Raw genomic sequence first — 21,695 nt, 5'->3', positions numbered from 1 at the left:
TTTATTTATTTATTTATTTATTAATTTATTTTATTTTTTTTTATTTTTTTGCACACAAGCATGAGGACCAGAATCACCTTTCAGGGTAAACCCTGGACAATGTGGACTGACAGGTGGTCTGACTGCCTGCAAGTCCTGATTGGCTGAATGCTGTGAGTCAGTTTACCTCAAAGTGAGGTAAAACACACTCCAGAAGTACTGACTCTAAGGAGATTTGTGTGTGTGTGTGTGTGTGTGTGTGTGTGTGTGTGTGTGTGTGTGTGTGTGTGTGTGTGTGTGTGTGTGCGTGTGCGTGTGCCAGCTTACATACTTACACAAGTCTTTATATGTGGGTAAATGGGTATTTGCATTATAAAGGGCTTTAGACTCAGTGGAGCCAAGATTATAAAAACCTGAAAGGAATTAATAAAACTCCACAAAAATCACATTGTTAGTAAGAAATCAGTGTAAAAAGGTTGAACGTGTGTAGCGTATTTACAGATCATTTCTGTATGTAAATGTGAGTCCTTGAATACATGTATGTAGTGTACTTTGCAACTGTATAAAGACTTCAGACATGTTTAAATTAAAAAGTATGCTAAGAAAATCTCCAAAATTGTATATATGTTGGTATGTTTGTTGTGATCCAATTATATCTTCCACTGCATAGTTATTTGTTTTCCCAATTAGACTAATCACAACCGTATTGTGTCATGCAGCAAAAGGTCCGGGTACACCCTGGGCCAGCTGGGATGTCAACCTGTAGCCTCTGTACGTGGGGTGGCTGCTCTACAAAGTGATCCGACCACCTCAAATCTGAAACAACTTAATAGAGGGATGAGCTATAATCAAAAGCAGCAGAAATCATTTGTGGTCCTTTGGCGTGACATTTACTGCAGCGTGATGGTAACAACAATCTGTAAATCATTATGCAGCTAATTAAAGTGATGTCTGCATATCTGCAGACAGCAGTAGCAGCCTCTTAGGAAGAGTATGCCAACATACAAAACAGCTTTCATGGATAATACCTTCGGGCAGTTTTGTGAAAACATTACAGAACATTTTGTGGGCAGAATGTTCAGAAGGTTTCTGAACCAGACAAACAAGCATGCTGCTCTGAGTTGTTTGGTCTCACACTGGAACCATTCATGCTACTTGGATCAATATGATTAAAAGATCTAGGAAAAAACATGTTTCAACCACACATTTTTGGGATCCTTTGATTAGTTCATACGGTTCCAAACCTTTTCCACACAGAGAACTTTATTCTATAGTCAACGTTCTTAAGACATTATGGGGTAATATTTAAGTTAATTAGGGGGAAATTCATTGGAAAAAAATCAAACAATATTATAAGACATAAAGAGGAGGTAAAGCACTGATGCTAAATAACAAAGATTTAAAAATCTGAGATTTTTACATTGTAATAGCTAATGAAGTACTTTAAAAGATAATATATGTGAAAATAACATTTTTGTAATAGCTCAACATGACAAACAACTAACAAAAACTCATGATTTTTATTTTTTTTAAACTATTTAGGTGTTGTCTCTTGTTTCTGTGATGTGAAGCAGTGTTAACTTGAAACTTTCCTGCCACCCTGTGGTTTAGCTCCCGGAAAAAGGATGCCAGTTCTCATCTGATAATCTAAGGGCTCTTGGTTTAACATCTTTCATGCAGAAAGGCTTGCCGATGTCCATATACCAGTCAGCAATCATCTAATAGCATCCACATTGCTAATGGATCACTCATTAAGCATCTCATCACTGATTAATGTCAGTAGCATCATTGTTGACATGCTGAGTTTAATAATTAACCAGTCGTATTGTATTTTCTAAGTTGCATTTAACACATACACAGCACACAAATCAAGTAAAACAACTGCCAACATTTCAAGGTTGACCATAAATATTATTCCATAGTAGATTTAGAATTAATTAGTTAGCAATTCTGACATGAATAAAATTATTCTTAACATTATAATTAAATCTGCATCTTTACTTTAAAAATAGCTGTTTTCTGTTCATTGTTTGACATTAAACAGAAACTAAATTACTTTCACATGATTGCATAAGAGTTATTCATGCTACAGATAAGTCTGAACGACATACAGGTAATTCACATTAATGTAATCAACAGCAGACTAAAGTCAGAAAGAAAAAGAACTGCAGATCAATATTCTCATCTCATGTGCATAGCTTTGTCTGGCAGCTCCCCAGTGGCTCATCACTCAGTGCTGCTGAACAGCATTAATCATTCCCGCCGCAGAGGTACAGTAATGCCTTCTGGTAGTCTCCATTTGTGTCCTCCTGCAAAAAGAAAAAAGAAAAAGAAAAGAAAAGAAAAACACAGAATGTTGAATACTTGTGTTCGAGTATTTTCCTGTTGGTAATGCAGTAACACTTATCACTGGCTTTGGTGGTTGGATCTCCTGCCCCTCCTTTCAACATGTTTGCATCCTTGAACAAAATTTAGCTTACGTATATGGAATACCATTTTTGTTCAAAATGAATATTTATTACTGAAATTAATGTAAGTCCCAAACGTCAGTCCCTGCAGGACGATGTTGCGACTACAACTATTTACACAAATTCAGTCAATTCTCTCAAACTCTGCATGTCCATTTTGTCTAGTCAATGCAACTTTAAGGCAGCTAAAACAAATCAGTACATGTTACCCGATTTACTGTTGTAATTAACTTTTCTTCCATGTTTTGGTTTTAAACATGCAAATATTTATGAGAGAAATGTGACTTGGATAATATTGATAATATGAAATAAAAGAAGAAATGTGAAGCATTTGCCATTCAAAACACACTTTCCCTGTGTTGTTCATGAAAGTATATATTTTATCTATTTATTTTAAATCAATATTGTTGATTATTGTTGATTGTTGATGTGCTTTATAAATAAAGTGGATTGGATTAAAAGTCGAGGAAAGCTGTTTTGTACCACATACAATGCTGACAAACATTTGTTCTGCTGCAAAACACCACCAGAGAATACAGTTTGCTTATAGATGAGAAAAATAACCACAATCTATAACATCCAGATCTGTTAAGAAGAATTAATCTACATAAACCAGCAACAACAACACAACCATGTGCATTTATTATTCATTGGCCAACTACCTGCTACTGTTCACAGGTGATAAGTTACATCAGTGACCTTATCTTTTTACATTGCTGAACAAAGGAAATGCTACACAGCTGGCCAGCTAGTGTTGTGAGTCCTTTGTTTAAATATTTAGCTCAGTCCAACGGTGAAACAAAGTAAGTGTGACTTTCACAATTTAAAGTAGGATAGCAAGACAGCATCATCACGTAATGGAAACTGCAGCTAACAAGTCAAGAAAAACACATTTTTTTAAGCCTAACCTTAAGCATCATCCTATATTTTAACCCAAACTACATCATTTACTCCTCATACAAACTATTCAGATGTCTAGAAAAGTAGCAGAAAAAAAACAGTAGAAAAAAAAAATAAATAAAAAGTGGAAGAGGATGTTGAAAAGTGAAGAGATAGTTGAAAATCCTTCGGAACACAGAAGTTGAACTAAAGATCAGTCGTGTTCATGTCATTGCAACATATGTGATCACTATTGTTGACAAAATCTTCAACCCAGTAGAGAAACTAATCAGGAAACAGTAATTCAACAATTTCTTAACCCTTCAAGAAAAAACTGATAACATATTGCCATGAGATTATATCACAAACTTCAGCAGACCTCATTTATGAGATTCTCATGCAGTCAGTAAGAATCCAGTCAGAATTCTATAAGATAGGTTATTAAGAAAACCAAGGAGAAAAGTTTATTTTAAAGTGGCAGATACAAGTTTTTTTGTATTTTAGAGGGCAAAAAATACAAGACTCAGATATCTACACTGCCTCAAATAAACTATGATAAACTGTCTTTGCTCCCTTGCATCCTATATTTGTTAAAACTGGGCACTACAGATAGAGGGCTTTATCGACTATATTCTCTCCTCCTTATATTTAGGCAGCAATACAGAAAAATAAATTAAAAAAATCTTTATTATAATAAATGCCATCCTAGCAGCCTTTAATTACTGCTTGAGGAATACAACACTAACTTCAAAAAGGAGAAAGAAAAACTTTGCAAGCAGCTAATGGATGCTATAAGAATGACAGTTACAAGCATGACAGGAAAAAATTTAGTATAAAAAAGAGGCAAAAATTTGTAAAACTGAACTGTTATCATAGATTTAGCTAAGAAGACTGACTTGAAAGATTTGTAGAATGATGCCTTGCTTGTGTTAAACATGCAGCTACTGGATATGTGAGGGCCACTGACAGTTTATTACCTTATGTAATAAATTTAGATTTAATTAGTTTGAATATCAGACAAAGTTTCTGAATTTAAGAAATCAAGTTAAAATTAATCACAAATTAATTGTGAATAATACTGGGAGAGTAAATATTCTGAAAATAAACGCAAGTGGTATAAACTATAAGACATGTGCAAATATTAGCCTTGAGGAGGTCTGGTAATGAAAAATTGTCAAAATTGTCATATGTAAGAAAAATTACCAATAAAAAGTACATACTGTTGAAAAACATTGAAATCCAAATAATAATAATAATAATAATAATTTTATATATATATATATATATATATATATAAAAATTCCTGGACTAAATTTGTTAAATTTGAAATTTTCCCCTATTTAATTTAAAAATTCCCTTATAATGTCTATTTATTTTTTCAGTATGGGCCATTTGGGAGATCTAGAGGAGGATGGCACTAAATCTTTTCTGTGGGAACATCTGGCCCTGGGAAAATAGATTAATATATTTGGTTTGTGTGAAAATCATAAAAGCAGTTTCACCACGCTGAACAAGATTTTTAAAGTAAATCACCGATCCCCTCTCCATCACTGTACTGACACAGAACAGCACACAGTACACCCAGCTGGTCATCGTAAATCATGCATAGGGTTAGATGAGTCCTCATAGCAGAACATCATGCTGAGGACTGCAAGGAGAATAATTTCTCATGACAATACATTTTTTTTTACCTGATGTATGACATTATTTTGATGTGATGCAGAAACAGACCCAGCTTAATTCATACAAGCAGTACCTGGATGGTGTTATAAAGAGATTCTTTGTACATCTTCTTGAAGCTTGCTCTGATATCCAACATGTCTGTCTCACTCCTTGACACCATTATCCTCATCAGGGTGTCGTCATCAGTTCCAGCTCGCTTTGGGAAAAATAAAAACATAAATAAACAGCTCAAGTTAAATTATTAAAGATGTATTTTGCTCAATAGTTCAGTGTTGCAGAAGTTAGAATAAATCCTTCTTGTCCTTTTCACTGCAGGGCTGATACAAATCACAAGTCACAGGTAGGACACACTATTGGTTATTTGTCAGAGGTTAAAGCATTGTCATTTCTAACCATGCAAAGGTATTGAAGTGGAAGATTATGACAAACAAAGAGTGGCAGAAGCTGCTGGCAGTGGCATTTCCACTCACCGACTGCAGCATTGCTCTCTGTGGCCGTTGCTGTGCAGCTGTAGTGCTTATTTTGTGTTTGTTCTTCCTGATAATGTTATCAGCTGTATGTGCTGTTAAATTATACAACAGTCTTTTCCCTCCTGGTTGGCAGCAAAGAGTTCAATGCTGGTTTTCCAAGGTCTACTGAAATGATCTGTGGATCAGGGATCTTATCATTCACTTGCATTGGCACCCCTACATATAGGTTCTAGTTGGCTTGACAATATGCAACTTGTTATCAATAAAAATTTTAATAAAAATTGTATACTGTTTAAATATGTGTATAGTAGTCTATGCATGTCATACATGACTTGAATTGGCATTGTTATTAATCACAGTGGAATGAAATTTGGTTTTTTGGAAAATAAAAGTTTTATTTCGTGAAAAGTCAAGGCCAAAATACAGATTTCTTCTAGTTCCCTGTGTTTACGCTGAGCTTTGATAACTGGCTGCAAACTATTTTTAGTCTCCAGTCAACAACCTTCATTTGTACAGCACATGATGACTGCATTTTTCTCTGTCTCACTGCTATATACAGTGTGGGCGTGACAGTGACTCTTACCCTCATAGATTTATAGAGACTCTCAGCAAAAAACCCAGGGACGCTCCTGGCACATTTCACTTTGCAGAAGAAAAGAAAAAAGGTTTAGTAAAAGCTGAATCCCCACCATGCTAAGCTAATACTGTATTAACACAGATTAAAATGTCAAGTGTTATTTCTCATAGCATTTTAATAAAGATTGAGCAACAAAAATAAAAAGGCCAAAGGGAGTCTGGGTTATTGTCATGGTGTGTCACCTTGATAAATCATTGGTCTTACCAACAGCTACAAGTAAGCTCTCCAAATTCCCAGTGGTCTCGCTTTTAATGCTGTCCTCTATATCAGAGCCAGAGATCTTCTTGTAGGCTTCAAATACTACAAGAAAACAACCACAATGACTCTGTTGTTGGAACATGAGAATCCATACTCAGAGTATTAAATTTAAGTCATTTTCAACTAAAACTGTGTTTTAAGTTTAAGTTCATTTCTATTTATTGGTATATTTACAACAATTGTGTGCATTTGACTTTTGTTGTGGTTAATTGTTTATGGATCTATGACGTGTCCAATCTACTTTATTAGGCACTGACCTACAACACTTCCATCCATCACTCATCAAACATACGACAAATTCACAGCTTCTTTTATCTGATGTACTTCCACATGTTGTACAGACAAGTATTCCTACATCAAAACCATCTCTCATCTGTTAACTAATGACTGTTAATGCTATTTTTGATACGTAATTTTCTTACATGTTCTTTTAAACATCACAGAAAGCAGAGTGGTGGTCTGGCTGCCATGTTGTGCTGAACAAATTTGCTATGTCAAGAGGAGTTCTTTAAGGCCTTTATAAGGCTCTTCTTGATACTTAAGTTATAAATTCTTAAAGGTTAAGAATTTCACCTGTAACCCCTTTACTCTTAATTTCAAATTGCACCTATTGCTGCAAGATCTAAAAGTCTAAATCACAAATCACTCATGGACAGAATAATTAAATGCATACGTCTCATTTCAGCAACCCGTTCATGCCTAAAGGACTGTCCATGGCAAGAATAATAACTACAACAACAAAGAAATGATAACTAATGATAGTGGTGTGAGCATCCCCACTGATGAAGGAAGCTATATAAACAGTGATGGCAAGCACATGCTCCCTATTCAAGCTATATCAATGCCAAAAACATGGATTTTGAAGAATAGCTGCTATGTGTTGCATAAAAAAGAAGAAAAACAGAAGGTTGTGAACTCGTGAAAATATACAAAGATGTCAGTTAAATTCTAACACTTTCTTATAAGAGATGATGTTTCCAAATATTATGACTGTCCATTGCAGCCAGCCCCCAGTTTGATCTTTCTATAACTTAGATATTATTTAGTACTGATGTTTTTGTGCATTATTTCATGTGCATGTTTATACCTTTTGCACACATTGAGTATAATCATACGTACTGAACTGCTATTAATCTGTCAGAATGCTCTTGTCAAATAGGTTTTTCAGTTCCAAATAGTTATTTGTCTTGGTTCAATAAAGGTTAAAAAATGAAAGGTTTGTTTTTTTCTTATTATTATTTTTTTTAGTTAAAACCAGAGACAGGACATAAGAGTAACTTGAAGTTACTGCCATTTTCATGATCCACTTCTGTGAGCTTTAATTCTCACTTTCTTCAAGGGACTGTTCTCATCAGAGACACAGCGGAGATGACCTTCAGAGGTTTATTGGTCCGCTCTGACATACTAGTCTGATGAAACCTTCCTGGACAAATCCCTGCTGCTGAGTTTATTGCTTATTGAACTGTAGGGCTTTCTATACATTCACATGTTATGTGCTTTGTACAATACATACATTTCTAAAGCTTTACCTGTATATTTTCTTTCAATTTTGCTTTTTTAGTTTTACTGTCAACAGCTAACACATATGCATGCACCAAAACATTAAAATGCTCTGGCACAAACAACCTCACCTTTTCTGAGATGCTCTGGACTCCTGTTGCCAAGAATTGTGATGAATTTTTCCTCATCTGTGCCAAACTTGCCCTCACCAGCAGCATACAAGTCCTGCAATGGCAGAGAGTGTGCACTTACATCCACATTCACTCAGCAATCTTCTGTAGACTTGTTGGACTCACAGGCTAACGGCTGATAATGGTAATGAAGCACTTGTGCCAAAACCCTGAATATTTGTTTTTCAGTCTTGTCTCTGCTATTATTAACAATTTCTAAAACATAAGATCTTTTTTCTCTGCAAGTCAAATTATAGCGTTCTTTTCTTTCTCTCATATAGAGTCAAATGGTGAGTTATAATCATGTGATTTCGTGGTAAATTTACATAATTTCAGCTGATTTATTTACCCCTGCACCTCTGTCCCCACCCCACCTTGCCTGGGGTTATCATGCTGCGTCCAGTCCAGCTAATAGTTACATGCATCATAATGTTTGTCTTTAATGGATCCCAAATCATAGCTCAGTGTTATTATGAGGAATTGCTTTAAAGCAGTATGTACTAATTCTGTAGATTAATATTATGTCAGTATTGTACTAAATGTTTAGAATAAACTACTTCATGGTGTTTTGGGGTGTTTCGTTGTACTTTGCTGGACAGACACATCAGTATTATCTTGTTTACAACACATTGACATAAATGATGGTGTAAAAGCATATAGAAATCATTATATAAATTTAAAAAAAGACTAAAGCTAAAAACAAGATCATGATTTTTCTTACCTTCGCATCCTTCTCAATCTTTTCCTCATCCACTCCCTCCTCCCTGTCTCCCTTCACAGACAAACAAAGACAGGAAGGAAAGAGGACAGGCAGGTGTATAGACAGAAGGACAGAGTAACAAACAGAAACCAAAAGTAGGTCAGTGCAGATGAGCTCAGAGCCTCTCTCCACCCAGGTAACCCCTGAAGATTGTTTTATGTCTGTGACATTCATTTTGTCTGTAAAGCAAAAAACATTCAAGAAACAAACTATGGTACAAAGCGCTATCTCCCCCTCTCTCTCAAGACCAGACCAGGACCTCTCATCACTTTGTTATGACATCACCGAAGGCTTTCATTGTTATGACATATCATGAGAGGAAACATTAGTCTCTCCAGTAGGGTCCATCTCTACCTGTAGCAGGATCACCAACAGTTTTTTATAGTGCCCTCCAGTGTCACCACAGATATCTTTCTCCAGTTTGCCATTGAACTCTGGAAGAAAGAGGAGAAGAAGGGCAGAAGATTACTTACACTTACTGCTCACAACAGTCACTAATGAATGCAATCGATAGCAAGCTGTCCGCCATTTCACAGGAAGACCTTTGACAGGAGAGATTTGATTAGCCGGCTGCCAGTAACCTCCTCTTTTATCCAGATCAGAGAAACAGGGCTCTTTGTCTTTGGCCTTTTTGTTCCTTTGTTTGCTTTGGACACTTTTTTTTATATTAGAATCGCTGCCAAAAGATCAACATTATGTGAACAAGAAAATTCAAAGTCAGAAGCGAGGTCTTTTTCTTATGTGTGGCATCTTAAACACCAGGATTCTGCTAGTTGTTGCACTTTTTTCTGACAGCAGATAGTTGAGAGATGACAAACAGATTTAAGGTTTTTACTATTGCATATTATTTAGCCACTAGGACACTCTAACTTGTAGATGTTTGAAGAGTTAAATTCATATAATGACTAACCTCAAAGCAACCTAGACCTCAGCTAAGCCAAACTATTTTAGAAATGTTTTGTAAAAATTCAAACTGTAAAACTTGTATAAATACCTTTATGTGTTTATATATAGGAATCAGCAATAACTGAATGGGACTGCTTCCTTTAAAACCATTTATTATTTTTGCCACTAATGGTATATTTTTCTCATATTTGCTCATATTTTTCTTAATGGTGAATGTTTAACAGAAGTCAGTAACCATGTTTCTCTGCTCTGGTCCGTCTCTTTCTGAACCCATTACATCACCTTTCTTGTACACTTTGATGATCTCTTTAATCTGTTCGCCAGTCCTGGAGGCCAGAATCTCAATCAGCACTTCATCATCAGTCCCTGACCCCTGAGAAACAAAGACAATACATGGATGAGCTCAGTATGAAACAATATGTATGGGTCTGAAAGTTGCAAAACAATAAGTCTATTTCGATCTGGAAAAAAAAATGAATTTGTGTTCAAAAGACAAAATACATAAAGAAGAGCTGAAACATTAATGTCAACCTTTCAAAGAGCATACAACTGGTAGTGTATTCAGAGTAGCTACAATGAGGAAAATAGAAAAATAAAAAAAATCTAATTCTTATCTTAAATAGATTGAAAGAAATTATAGCCAGAAACAGAGGAGCTAAACCACATAGAAGATTTTTATCACAGAAAACATAGTTTTTCTTTTTTTATTTTATAATTTTAACATAACAATAACAAAATGTGACAGATCAAAACGCCTCCAAAGAAAACTGTAACAAAGTAACACAATGAATCTTTTGAAAGTCAGATGAATTGGGTCCTTGATTTTGTTAGTCATTGTTATTTGCTAGGAGATGAACCCTAACACAATTATGACAGCAGAATTTGGAAATAAATGCTGACTAACATCATTTCAGCAGATACTGAACTTTTTCATGAGCACATGAGAAATTTAAGTCCATCTTAATGGTTATAACTGAGCTGCATTTGAAAGGAAAAAAATAAAAAAACAATAATAATAATAATAAATATTTGTCTTGAATTTGACATTATAGCAGAACTTATTCTAGACAGTGGATAAACTGACTGCTTCTGTGTGTGTGTGTGTTTTTTTTTTTTTTTTTTTTTTTTAGAAAAAGGGAGCTGCTTCTCCACCTTCTGTTTATATGATGTCTATATAATAAGTCTAATAGCATTGTCTTAGCCATTTTGGGACTGAAATGTATTTAAAAATATGCCATAAAACTAGATAAATGAGCTAAAAATAAACTAGATTTGTACTTTTAGTTGATGATTTATATTGAGCTTCTTACTTTTTATGCTAATTATTACCACAAAATGAATACTTTGTGTGGCTTTGGTCAACTTGTAGTGTGACTGCGGCTGATAAATGTTATAATTCACTTGAGTTGCAGTTATAGTAACAAATGTTAAACATGAAAACAAGACAATTATGTGGTATGGGGATTTGGTGAGAGGTTGCTAGTATTGTGCACTTTGTTTCATTAACCTGATAGATCTCTGATGTGGTCAGCTGATCCTTATGTTTCTTCTTTAAACTCTGGGTCAGAAGACATACTATTACATATATGTGCAAAATAAGTGGTAAGTGCCATGGTTGAGTATTTCTGTGAACCATGTGAACCATTTAGGTCAAACTGTTGGGTGGTACTTGTTAAAACAGCTGATCAGTAAAATCTAACTTACTTGCAAAATATAATTTATTCATGGTATGTGTTGCTGTTACATTTCTAGCATTTTAAAGAAATGAAGCAAAAAACAACTGCTTCATTCACCTTTAAGGGACCCAGTACAACTTCCTTTGCTTCTTATTTTTCCCTCCTTCGAATCAGTCGTCATTTTAAACATTTATGATTGAATTGCTCCAATAGTTTACATAAATAAAGCATTTTACTGTTACTTTTACCGAGTTGAAGGGGAGCAGCTGTAGCCAGGCGACTGATGGAGATGGAGATGTGAACCAATTTGCCTATTCATAAGTCTCTGCATACTAAATGAGGCGAAGGTGTGGAGTTCCATCTAATTCATTACTGGGGGAGGGGAGTTAATCTACAAGGAAGAAAAAACTTTAATACAATGTCATTTTAATGAACACAGATGAGATCTTAGGGGGTGAATCAGTGCCGAAAGAAGAACTTCAGTTTAAGGTGCCAAACAGCACAGTGCCTCTTTGTGTCAGATGAACCACATATAAGACTTTGGATTCAGTAGAACATTTAAGAAAACTATAAATTACCTTGAGAGCTGTGTGCAGTTGAGAAGCATCAAATGAGACAGGCGGCGTCATCAAGGCCACAATCAGACTCTCAAACAGCCCGCCGAGCTCAGATTTCAGTGCACTGACTAAGTCCTGCAGTCAAATGACGATTAATGATGAGAGAAGCATAATTACTAATAAGTGCATTAATAAAAAAAAAGGTCCTTTAATTAATAAATCATATTTGAGACTAAATTAAATTCATGTTCTTTATATGAACAAGATGAGAGCATAAATTAAGATTTCCCTACACTGCTGACATTTTATATGTAATTAGATTTTTTTATTAATAATTAAAAATCTTCATGAGAACTTCATGTACAGAGAACATATATATCTTCATCATTAAAGACATGGAGGTGTCTAAAGGCAAGATGGAAAAAGATGACTGGTCACACCGTGTGGGATGAGGATGTCTTTTAGTGGTGAAAAATATGGTCTTACCCTTTATATTATGGGTTAAATGAACAGTCATAAAATAAACAGGTTCTGTGATTTCCACTGAAAGTTACATTTGGAGATTTTCTACATTTTATTATTTTCTTTTTCATTAAATTTTGTCAACAAATCCTGGGATGAAAACGAACAGTGTGTATGTGTCTGTTTATGTTTCTGTGCATATTGTTAACTCTTTGTACAAAATTACCACTTTCATCTTTTGCAGTTTCTTAAAAGGCTCAGAATACCTAAGATGATTATCATAGTTTTATACATATTTACAACAAACAAGGCACAGATTAGCGAAACGTTTGATATAAGCACAGTTAAAATATATTGTCTATAAGTTTTCTTTTTGTTGTTGTCGTTTTGTCCTGGTGTGGCCCTCTTTTAATAAATGCATTAGAGCAGATTTAAATGGACTTCAACAAAGAACCCAAACCTTTTGGGGTAGTTGTATAACACTCACTGAAAATGAGAAAACTAAATTTGTACATTTTGTATAGTTGATAAATGGTGAATTTCTCTCCAACACACCTGGCTGAAACTTAAGGGCCTGATTTACGGAAGGTTAGCATGTTTATAAGCGTGTGCAAACTTTATTGTACACGAAAAAACATGCAGTAGTTGATTTACTAACTAGGTGCACCGAGGATTACGTCTGTTAAATGGACAAAATAATGCCTGAAATCCATTTAGTGCATTTGCCCTTAAAGAATATGCAAGATGGGCGTCTCTGCCAAAAAGTGCAAAATATTGGGAGGAGCAGATGCAAATGGATCAACTTGGCACACAAAATGTGATTTAATAAACATCAAAGTGATTGTACTGGCTGCTTTTGCATCTATATTTAGCACATTTGAAAGGCAGAACTTACTGCTCTGCTTCTAAACTCTCCATGGCAACACCACAACGCACGCTAAATCCTCATTTGAATACAGCTGTTTGCACCTGTTATCAACTGCACCAGAATTATTAGTTGATCACCCGTAAATTAGAAAAAAAAAAACATCTGCAATCTTTTTGCGTGTGCAGGCAATTTTGTGCTCTTTAGCAGGAATATTGATAAATCAGGCCCTAAATGTATGCAACAGTCTACGAGGTTCTGCACAATGACTCTTTAGTTTGAGTCAGGTGTGTTGGAGCAGGGAAACATGGAAAACCTGCAGAATTGTGGCCTCTGAGTATCGGATCTGTACACCACTGCTTTGGTTTGACACTCAGTACAGTTTATAAAGTGTTGCATTTAAAAAATATATGTTTTGTTGTTGTTGTTTTTATTTTCTATCCCCTATAACGTGTCTTTTGGACAGATTCTGCAGGGCACATTACAATGTGAGCAAGATAATGAAAATGTTTTTAACATTAGATCTATTGTACAGCAAGCCATGATGGTTCCACCAAACCAAGTAATTTTGAGTTATGGTTAGGGTTAAAAAGATGTTTATTTCTTTTGCAAAATACAAAGAAAAAGAAAGGCATAATTGTGTTCTTTGTATTTAATATTTGTCATTTTTTCTCATAAATGACATTTTTCTCAAAGCATGCATAACATCTCATAATGTTTTTCCTGGTATCATGAGTTTTAAGTTTTTTTTTTCTTCATTGCCCTGAATTAAGCCTTTTTGGATGTTGAAGATTAAGAAGAATTCAATTTCTTCATCCATCAGTTGTCATTAGTTTTTTCCAAAAAGATTTTTGGGCTCTTGGGGCCTTTATTTTTTAAGTGTAGCTGGACAGGAAGGATGGGTCGGAATAAGCGGGGAATGACTTGCAGCAAAGAGCCCAAGGCCGGCTGCATCGAGGAGCTGTAGCCTGTGTACATGGGGCAGCTGCTCAATCAGGTAAGCTACACACCACCCCAGTTGTCATTAGTTTTATGTTTTATTAGCTGTGACCTACCTTTCCATAGGCCTTTTTGTATGCTGCCTTAATTTGCTGACGTTGATCATTGCTGCGGGATGTCAGAAGCATGAGGACAGTATCTTCATCTGTACCTGTATCAGAAATAAAATGGAAAAAGAAATTGAATTGCAGATAGAGACACAATTTGCTTATATTTACAAACAAATTTGAAACAATTTGCTCAAAAGTCTTAATCTGCTTTCATTATGCGATAGTTTGAAAAGTGTTGGAAATTACAAAACTAAGTTGCTGATCCAGAACATCTGGCTGCTACTTAAACACATTTAGCTCTGCATCCAGGCATGCTCCAAAGTTAGAGGTCACTGATATGTCCAAAAAGATGCAAACAGTGGCTGAGATTTCAGTCCAAATGATTTGTTAGCTTTGAATTGCTAATTACCTCAGCAGGTTATTGACTAGAGAAGAGTAGCTGATGCGGTGGGTTGTTGGGTTACACACAAGACTTGCTACCAGCGCTGGCTTTTCATTACCCACTTCGGAATCTAGTTTAGGCAAGTACAGTATATGTACTTTGGAAAATTTAGTAATCTGAATTTCACACCTTTTGCACCATACACCACCAGGGCCTAGACTACGGTGTCATGATACTCTGCTGCAATGCCCAGTCTATGTTACTACAAATTCTGTGCTCCTCACATAATGTGCACAGGCCCAGCAAGCATGTTTCTATACTGAAATACTAGAAAATGATTGGTTGTAAAATAGTGGCTATAAATTAGTCTAATAAATTTAAATGTAGTCAGCTTCTCTTTGGAATTATTAAACCAATTTTTATGTCAGTTTCTACTGAAAACATTTAAAAGGCAACACATTTAATTCAGCTTAATTTTTCCAAAAAAATAACAAATTTCTTTACATAAATGATTTTTTCACTTTATATAAAAATGCAGTTTTCCTTTGTTTAGTACAACTTACACTATTACATACATTAGTATCCATAACTGTATTATAACATTAGCATAAAGCCATGCAACCAAACTTTTGTAACTATTCCAGACTGTTTTTTGATCTGACCTGAAATTATATGATAGAGCTTACTGTTTACTGTCATTTTTGTAGTGCTTTTGCAAAAAAGTTTCAAAAAAGTTTCTGGAAAAACAGTTTTCATGGTGAAATCTCATTAGGAGCTTTATAATTAGGTTAAGTTTTAAACCTGGTGATGCTCTGTTTCTTCTCTTGTTAGTACTAATAGGCATTTGAAAAAAGATTTCATGTGTAAAAACACTGCAATAATTGTACAGAAAGCTCAGTTACTTTATGTATTAAAGAAACCCTACTTAGAAATACCAATAACACATTTTTACAGAACGCTAACTTTTTACCACTGATGTGTTCATATAAACATTCCAGAAGGCTCATAAACCTCCAGCATATCTCAGCTGAGCAATGTAATAAACACAGAATTTAATTTTTGAGATACATTACAGTATACTTCCTATGTAAAATATGGTATAAGATTGTTGATTAGAACATCTAGCTGAGTGTCAGTGAAAATGTGAGCAGCGATGCAGTTGAGCACTAATCCTGAAAATCTCACCAATTCCTTTCATGGCCTTATGGAGAACTTCAGCATCATGTTTAGCATTGAAGTTGACGAAAGGTCTGACGCTGCCTCGGTACTCCTGTAGGAAGACAGCAACAACCTAAATTATATCAGATAACATGAAAGCTGACACCTTCAGCTTGTATTTTCAGGTATTTGTCTTGCAGCCAGGAGAAAAATTCCACCAGAAATTTTTAATTAAGTGGTTATAAATAAAATCTAAAGATACTGGAATTTGCAGCAAAGAATTGTTCAAAGCTCCCCAATATGAAACATCACCAGTACTGTAAATAGAACTTAAATCAGGTGTGACCCCTACTTTTTGCCTGCAGTTATTAAAGTGACTAGCATCTCACTTGCAGAGGAAAAGACTTCTGCATGGAAAAAAGAAAAGACTATAAAGCATTTCCCTCAGCTTCAGTCGCAACTCAAAACTTGGCACAGGAGAAAGAGGTGGAAGAATATTGTCTCCTGCATTTCTCAGTCAAGGTTTATGTTATTCATTTATTGTTAATTATGATTTCGCACACAGAATCATTCAAATATGACTGTGGTTGCAAATGTGAATATGTTTGCAGGCTGAATGTACAGAACAGTAACAGTTAGTTGAACAATGCTTTTCTTCTTAATACTACCAAAGAGCGTCACATTTTTATGTTGCACATCGGGATGATGTGTGCTTTTGTCTCACAATCAAAGCTAAATTTAAATAAACTCTACACAACAATTGAGTACTACTAAGCAGCTTCTTTATGGGGATTTTGACAAGTGAACAATCACAGTCAACATTGATTTTAAAAAGTAGCTATTTTGTTATTTCCATTTTTAGAGTAGCTGTGTGATCAAGCTGTACTGTCTCCTAACTACTCATGAAATTGCAACCCAGTGATAACACAACAGATGCAACTACCTGTAGCTTCCATGCACATGGTAATACAATATAGTACAAATTAGACCACCGTAATCAACTGAAACCAAGTTCTTACTACTCATCCTCATCAGACAGTCTGAGTCTCTCAACAAGCTAAAGGGGATAAAATCAAATCAAGGATATCAAATGAAGCTGCTCCTTCTCTTTTCGTGCTGATGTGAGTATACTGCACTAGACATACTAATGTTTTACTAATGAGTGCGCCTTCGTGGAAAGACCTTTCAGTGAAATAAAGATCATCTGAAGATCAACGTATTGGCACACACCAAGTCTTTGTTTAATTAGAAGAAATTGGTAAACTGAGAATGCTTTTAAATTTATGAAGAAAACAGTTTAGGGTTGCATGCAAATCAGATACTGGTCCTTTTTGTGAAGTACTGTGTCTGAGACTGCAAAGTGAGTGTCATGGTGACTTAGAAAGGTTCTGACCTTTTAAAAGACAAGGTACACTTCATTACTCTACTAAAAAGGTTAGTCCTGTTGTGTGACTAAATTGTAGCTAGAACAGAATTTATTTCATAGCTGTTCACATAGCATTTATCTTTAGGTATATTTTAATATACAGAGGGGAAAAGAAAGACTCACCATCCTTTTTGCTGATGAAACAATGAAATAAATGTTGCAACCTACAAGAAAAAGGAAAAGGTACAAAAAGAGAATCAATTGCTGAGAATGTTTAAAAGCATTGTCTCCACATCTGTCAGTATAAAGATCAACAAAAGAAAATTTCTGATCTCACCAACAGGTATGTGTCTTCCTCTCCTCACAAGTGATCTGTGTTCAGGCAAGCTATTTATTTTCTGCTCCCCTTAAAACCCCTCCTGTAGGGGAAAGATTACAAGATGCACTCGCCTCACAGGCAGTGTTATCTTTCACTCACGTGAAACAAGAGATCATGACCTCATTCATACAATACAGTTGCTTTTGTATGACCCTTTAAAAGCAACAATAGTTTAAATGTTTGTATAAAGTGACCTAAAGCCTGGAGCTGGTGTGACTGACAATAGAGGCTATGATAGAGTCTCAAGAATAGTGGGGGATCATTTTTCAGAGTCAACACTCTGTCCAGTATATCTTACAGATATATCTTATATATAGAAGTCAAGTTAAACAAAAGGTTGATAATTAAAAAAAAATTAGTGTAAGATAAATGATCAAATATTATAAGTTTTACTGTTTGTAAAATCTTATTTTGTTAAATAAAACTAAGTTAAGAAGTCCTTAAAATGGCACATGCACAGAATATTTCCCAAATAAAAGTGCCCATCAGTCTGAATTACTTCTTGCAGTCACATGTCTTAAGGTGATCAATATCATAAGCCATAATTACCACAATATGATGAATGAAACCCGGAGGGAGACTGTAGTTTTCTTAATAATACATCATAAATTTATCATCTTACGATAGAGCTGTTTCTCATTTGCCCTTTCTTTCATTCACTTCATCAACATGCTTACAGGCGTTTTTGGTTCTAGGTAAAAATGTGTTAAATCAAATGGGACACAAACAGCAGATTCTTGATGGGGTGTGAGAGATCAGCGCAGCTAAGCAGCAAGGTGCAGCTCACATGTCATTACTGCTGTCCACCTCCCTACAAACTTTAATTAAAGAGAGCACTTGTGAGAAGATGAGAGTGTGAACACCATCTGGGAGGTAACAGAAGCTCAGCATTTCATTTCACGGAATCCCAGACTGACATGGAGCCAATTTCCTACATTCACAATAAACAAGCATAGCTGCTAACAGCCAACATTATAGAGTATATTAAGTTTTTTTCCCCCTTTTGTCATTTGATTGAGAAATCTTTTTCACTCTCTTGAGTCATACCTGTGTGAAATCAACAGATAAGTCATGCTGTGAATAGTTATTAAACTGAAGCTAAGAGAATAGCATTAATGCTTCACTTAGATACAATGAGAATTTGTAATACGTTTACAAACTGCCCTTGCACAGCTCCACCTACTAAAGATATTATTTGTGCACATTTTAGTCCTTTAGTGTCCCAAACAAAAGGCCCTGAATTCTGAATGTAAACGTAAACATAAGCTAATTCTTTAAGAGCAGCCTCCGTGTCTTACAAATGATAACTTGATTAAGTAACGTACACTTAATGAGTTCAAGCTAACATGGCTAAATAATGCTGTTACATATAGTTATTGCTGTCATAATAGATGCACCTAATTCTCATGTGACCACAAATCAGAAATCACACAATAAGTGATATTTACCACAAATTAGAGGACATAGTAAACAGCAGTAACTGGTGAGCTAACTATTAAAACATGTTGTATGAATAAGCTAACAGTTACCCAGCTAGCTGTAGCAGCTGACTACCCTCAGTGTGTTCGCTCAGCTTTTTCTGTGCTGTTTAATTCTGTTAATTGTGGCGCACGTTTTCATTCAGTAAAAACAGAGAAACAAATTCTACATAGTTACATTTAAGACTAATAACATGCATGTTGAAACACTACAGCATCATATAGTTTATTGTAAAAATACCTATATTTGTGACCCATACCTTTTTTAATTAACCTACACATTTTATACATTCTATAATACCCATGTGGTTCTAGACAAACTTTAGCTTATCTATCTATCTATCTATCTATCTATCTATCTATCTATCTATCTATCTATCTATCTATCTATCTATCTATCTATCTATCTATCTATCTATCTATCTATCTATCTATCTATCTATCTCTATCAATTAAATTTATTATTCAGATTGATTACTTGACAAATCAAGACTGTTATTAGCTGTTAACACGCGCCATAAAGTGCACTATGTCATGCTAAATACATTTTGACTATTAATAAAACTTTATATCTATGGGTTCATACAGCTGAGTGAACTTAAGTTGTAATGGAAAATGTGATATGCCCAAAGGCTGCAGACAAGACACTGAACAGCCATTGAGTTTGGATTCCTTTATCAACTGCAGTTGCCGCTATCTAAAATAAAATTTCAGTTTAAAAATTAGATGTCTTTTAAGAGAGACCGAAACAAAGTTATTTATAAAACAAGAAAGTGAGCCTGCAAGCTGCTGACTGTTGGTTTCTTTTCCCTGGAATATCACTACCAAAACAGAATTGTGAGTTTCATGAGTGGTGCACCTTGCAACAGCTGCGTGTCGAAAGCTCAATTTGCCCGGTCTTGACTGACAGACAATAAGCTCTAACATCAATCAAAAGCCCTCCCCAGCTGCCACAGATTGCTTTTGTTTGCCATCTACTCTGTGTTTTCCACTTTGACAAATATTACCTGCCCCCTCTTAATGGGTCACTGTCCTTGGTTTTGGTTTAAAGGGTCAAAAGGTAACCCTATTAGCTACTGTAAGGTCAAGTACTGGAAAAACATAAATTAACATATCTGTTTGAAACACCAGTTACATGAATAGTTTGACATCTCTCAAAATATTGTTAGGATGGAAAATAGAAAGGATTGACCTAATAATACAGTTAAGTATTATTTTCCAATCTAACCCTGTTTTCATTTTACTCTTATTTAGTCTAAATTCAATAATAAATGCATATTCATTACATCAAAGTGATATGTTCTATATATTTTAATTGGCCATGAGCAGAATATGTTCTATGCTGCAAAATAAATAAATAAAATAAAATAAAAATAGTCTCTTCTCATTGTTTTACCTTGACTGACTTTGACAGACTGGAGGATGGCTTTCTGTTGCAGAGCTTTGCTCTAAGAAAAGTGTTGAACATGAGACATGCAGCAGGTCTTTGTTATCGTCAAGTATTTAGCACAGTATTAAAAGACAATATACTGTTCACTTCAGGAAGACTAGTTAGACTGTAGGTATCCACCCAATACCACACAAAATATTGAAGTGGACAATACAGGTGGAAACATGGAATGCATGTATACTACAAGACATCTTTAATCTGCAGGTTTTCTGCTGAAGGGAACAGAGAAGCAGACTGTTGTTGAAATAACCAGTGAGTGAACCTGGAGGAATCCCGGAAGAATCACTGGTTTGGTGCTGAGAAGTGAAGTGTTTGGCCATTGAAATCCCTAAGAGAAAATGTTTACATCACCAGTTTAACATTCGGGAAATATACTGCTAAACTGACATTAGAAAATTGCCTCATCTGTCATCTCTGCATCAGTGAGCAGTAGGAGTTAAGGCAGCAGGTTTCTTTTTCCACTTTTCCAATATTTTGTTTTTTGTCAGTCTTTAGGCAAAGAAATGTATCAGTTTTTAATTTGAATGGTAAATTAACACAATTGAACTATAAATAAAAAAAAACTTTAAAAATAAATTAAACTAAATTAATTACATCAAATCTGTTAAGTAGTGCTTTAACATGACATAAATCAACAATGGATCTTTGTGCAAATATGTGGCTCTGTGACGAAATGAACTCTTAAAGTGAAATTATTTGCCCTCAGGGTCAGCAGCATATTGATTCCTCCAACACTTTTATATCAAACACTGCCCCTCCACCTCTGATTAATGACATAAAGGGGAAAAAATCCACATTTATAATTAAATTTACCAAGTCACAGAAGAAACCTTGCTTGTTTCCTGCCTTTTTAAAAAAACTATAATACCAACCAAAGATCAAACAGTATTAAACAAAATAAAAGTAAAAATAAAAAAAAAAGTCTAGAAAAATATCCTTTTCCCTCATTTCCTGCCCAGTGACTCTGGACACAAGAGCTGATAAGCTAGTGACAGCCCTTTTCATTTATTTTATTGGTAGATATCCTCACAAGTAAATTCACTAATGAGATGAGAAGAGTGCAAATTGCTTTCCTGAATGCTTTGCTTTAATCACTATGAATCAGAATGCAGATTTAATTCTGGCTTGTGCATTTACTGTTAATTTAGACATTTGAGCTTGGT

At 35.0% G+C, this 21,695-nt stretch overlaps 1 protein-coding gene across 1 annotated transcript; it reads right to left on the bottom strand.

Moving 5' to 3' along the window:
* Positions 1-1,665: 1,665 nt before the first annotated feature.
* Positions 1,666-17,435, bottom strand: anxa5a (annexin A5a). The gene is made up of 12 exons (XM_041990496.1): positions 17,409-17,435; positions 15,887-15,971; positions 14,326-14,420; positions 11,965-12,078; positions 9,993-10,083; positions 9,159-9,238; positions 8,766-8,816; positions 8,006-8,099; positions 6,321-6,416; positions 6,063-6,121; positions 5,083-5,205; positions 1,666-2,288 (listed from the first exon to the last, which is right to left on the bottom strand). The coding sequence occupies exons 1-12, from the start codon at positions 17,409-17,411 to the stop codon at positions 2,229-2,231; spliced, it is 951 nt and encodes a 316-aa protein (XP_041846430.1). The 5' UTR covers positions 17,412-17,435; the 3' UTR covers positions 1,666-2,228.
* Positions 17,436-21,695: the final 4,260 nt, after the last annotated feature.

Source organism: Melanotaenia boesemani, chromosome 7 (assembly GCF_017639745.1).
Source record: "Melanotaenia boesemani isolate fMelBoe1 chromosome 7, fMelBoe1.pri, whole genome shotgun sequence".
Lineage (NCBI taxonomy): Eukaryota > Metazoa > Chordata > Actinopteri > Atheriniformes > Melanotaeniidae > Melanotaenia > Melanotaenia boesemani.
Note: the sequence above shows the minus strand (reverse complement) of the source record. Positions and strands in the feature narration are given on the sequence as shown.

Excerpts from the sequence above, each read along its gene's own strand:
- anxa5a (XM_041990496.1), bottom strand. Across the intron at positions 9,239-9,992 it reads CATCAAAGTGTACAAGAAAG|AGTTCAATGGCAAACTGGAG; the intron begins GTGATGTAATGG and ends TCTTTCTTCCAG. Across the intron at positions 8,100-8,765 it reads AGATTGAGAAGGATGCGAAG|GACTTGTATGCTGCTGGTGA; the intron begins GTAAGAAAAATC and ends CTGCCATTGCAG.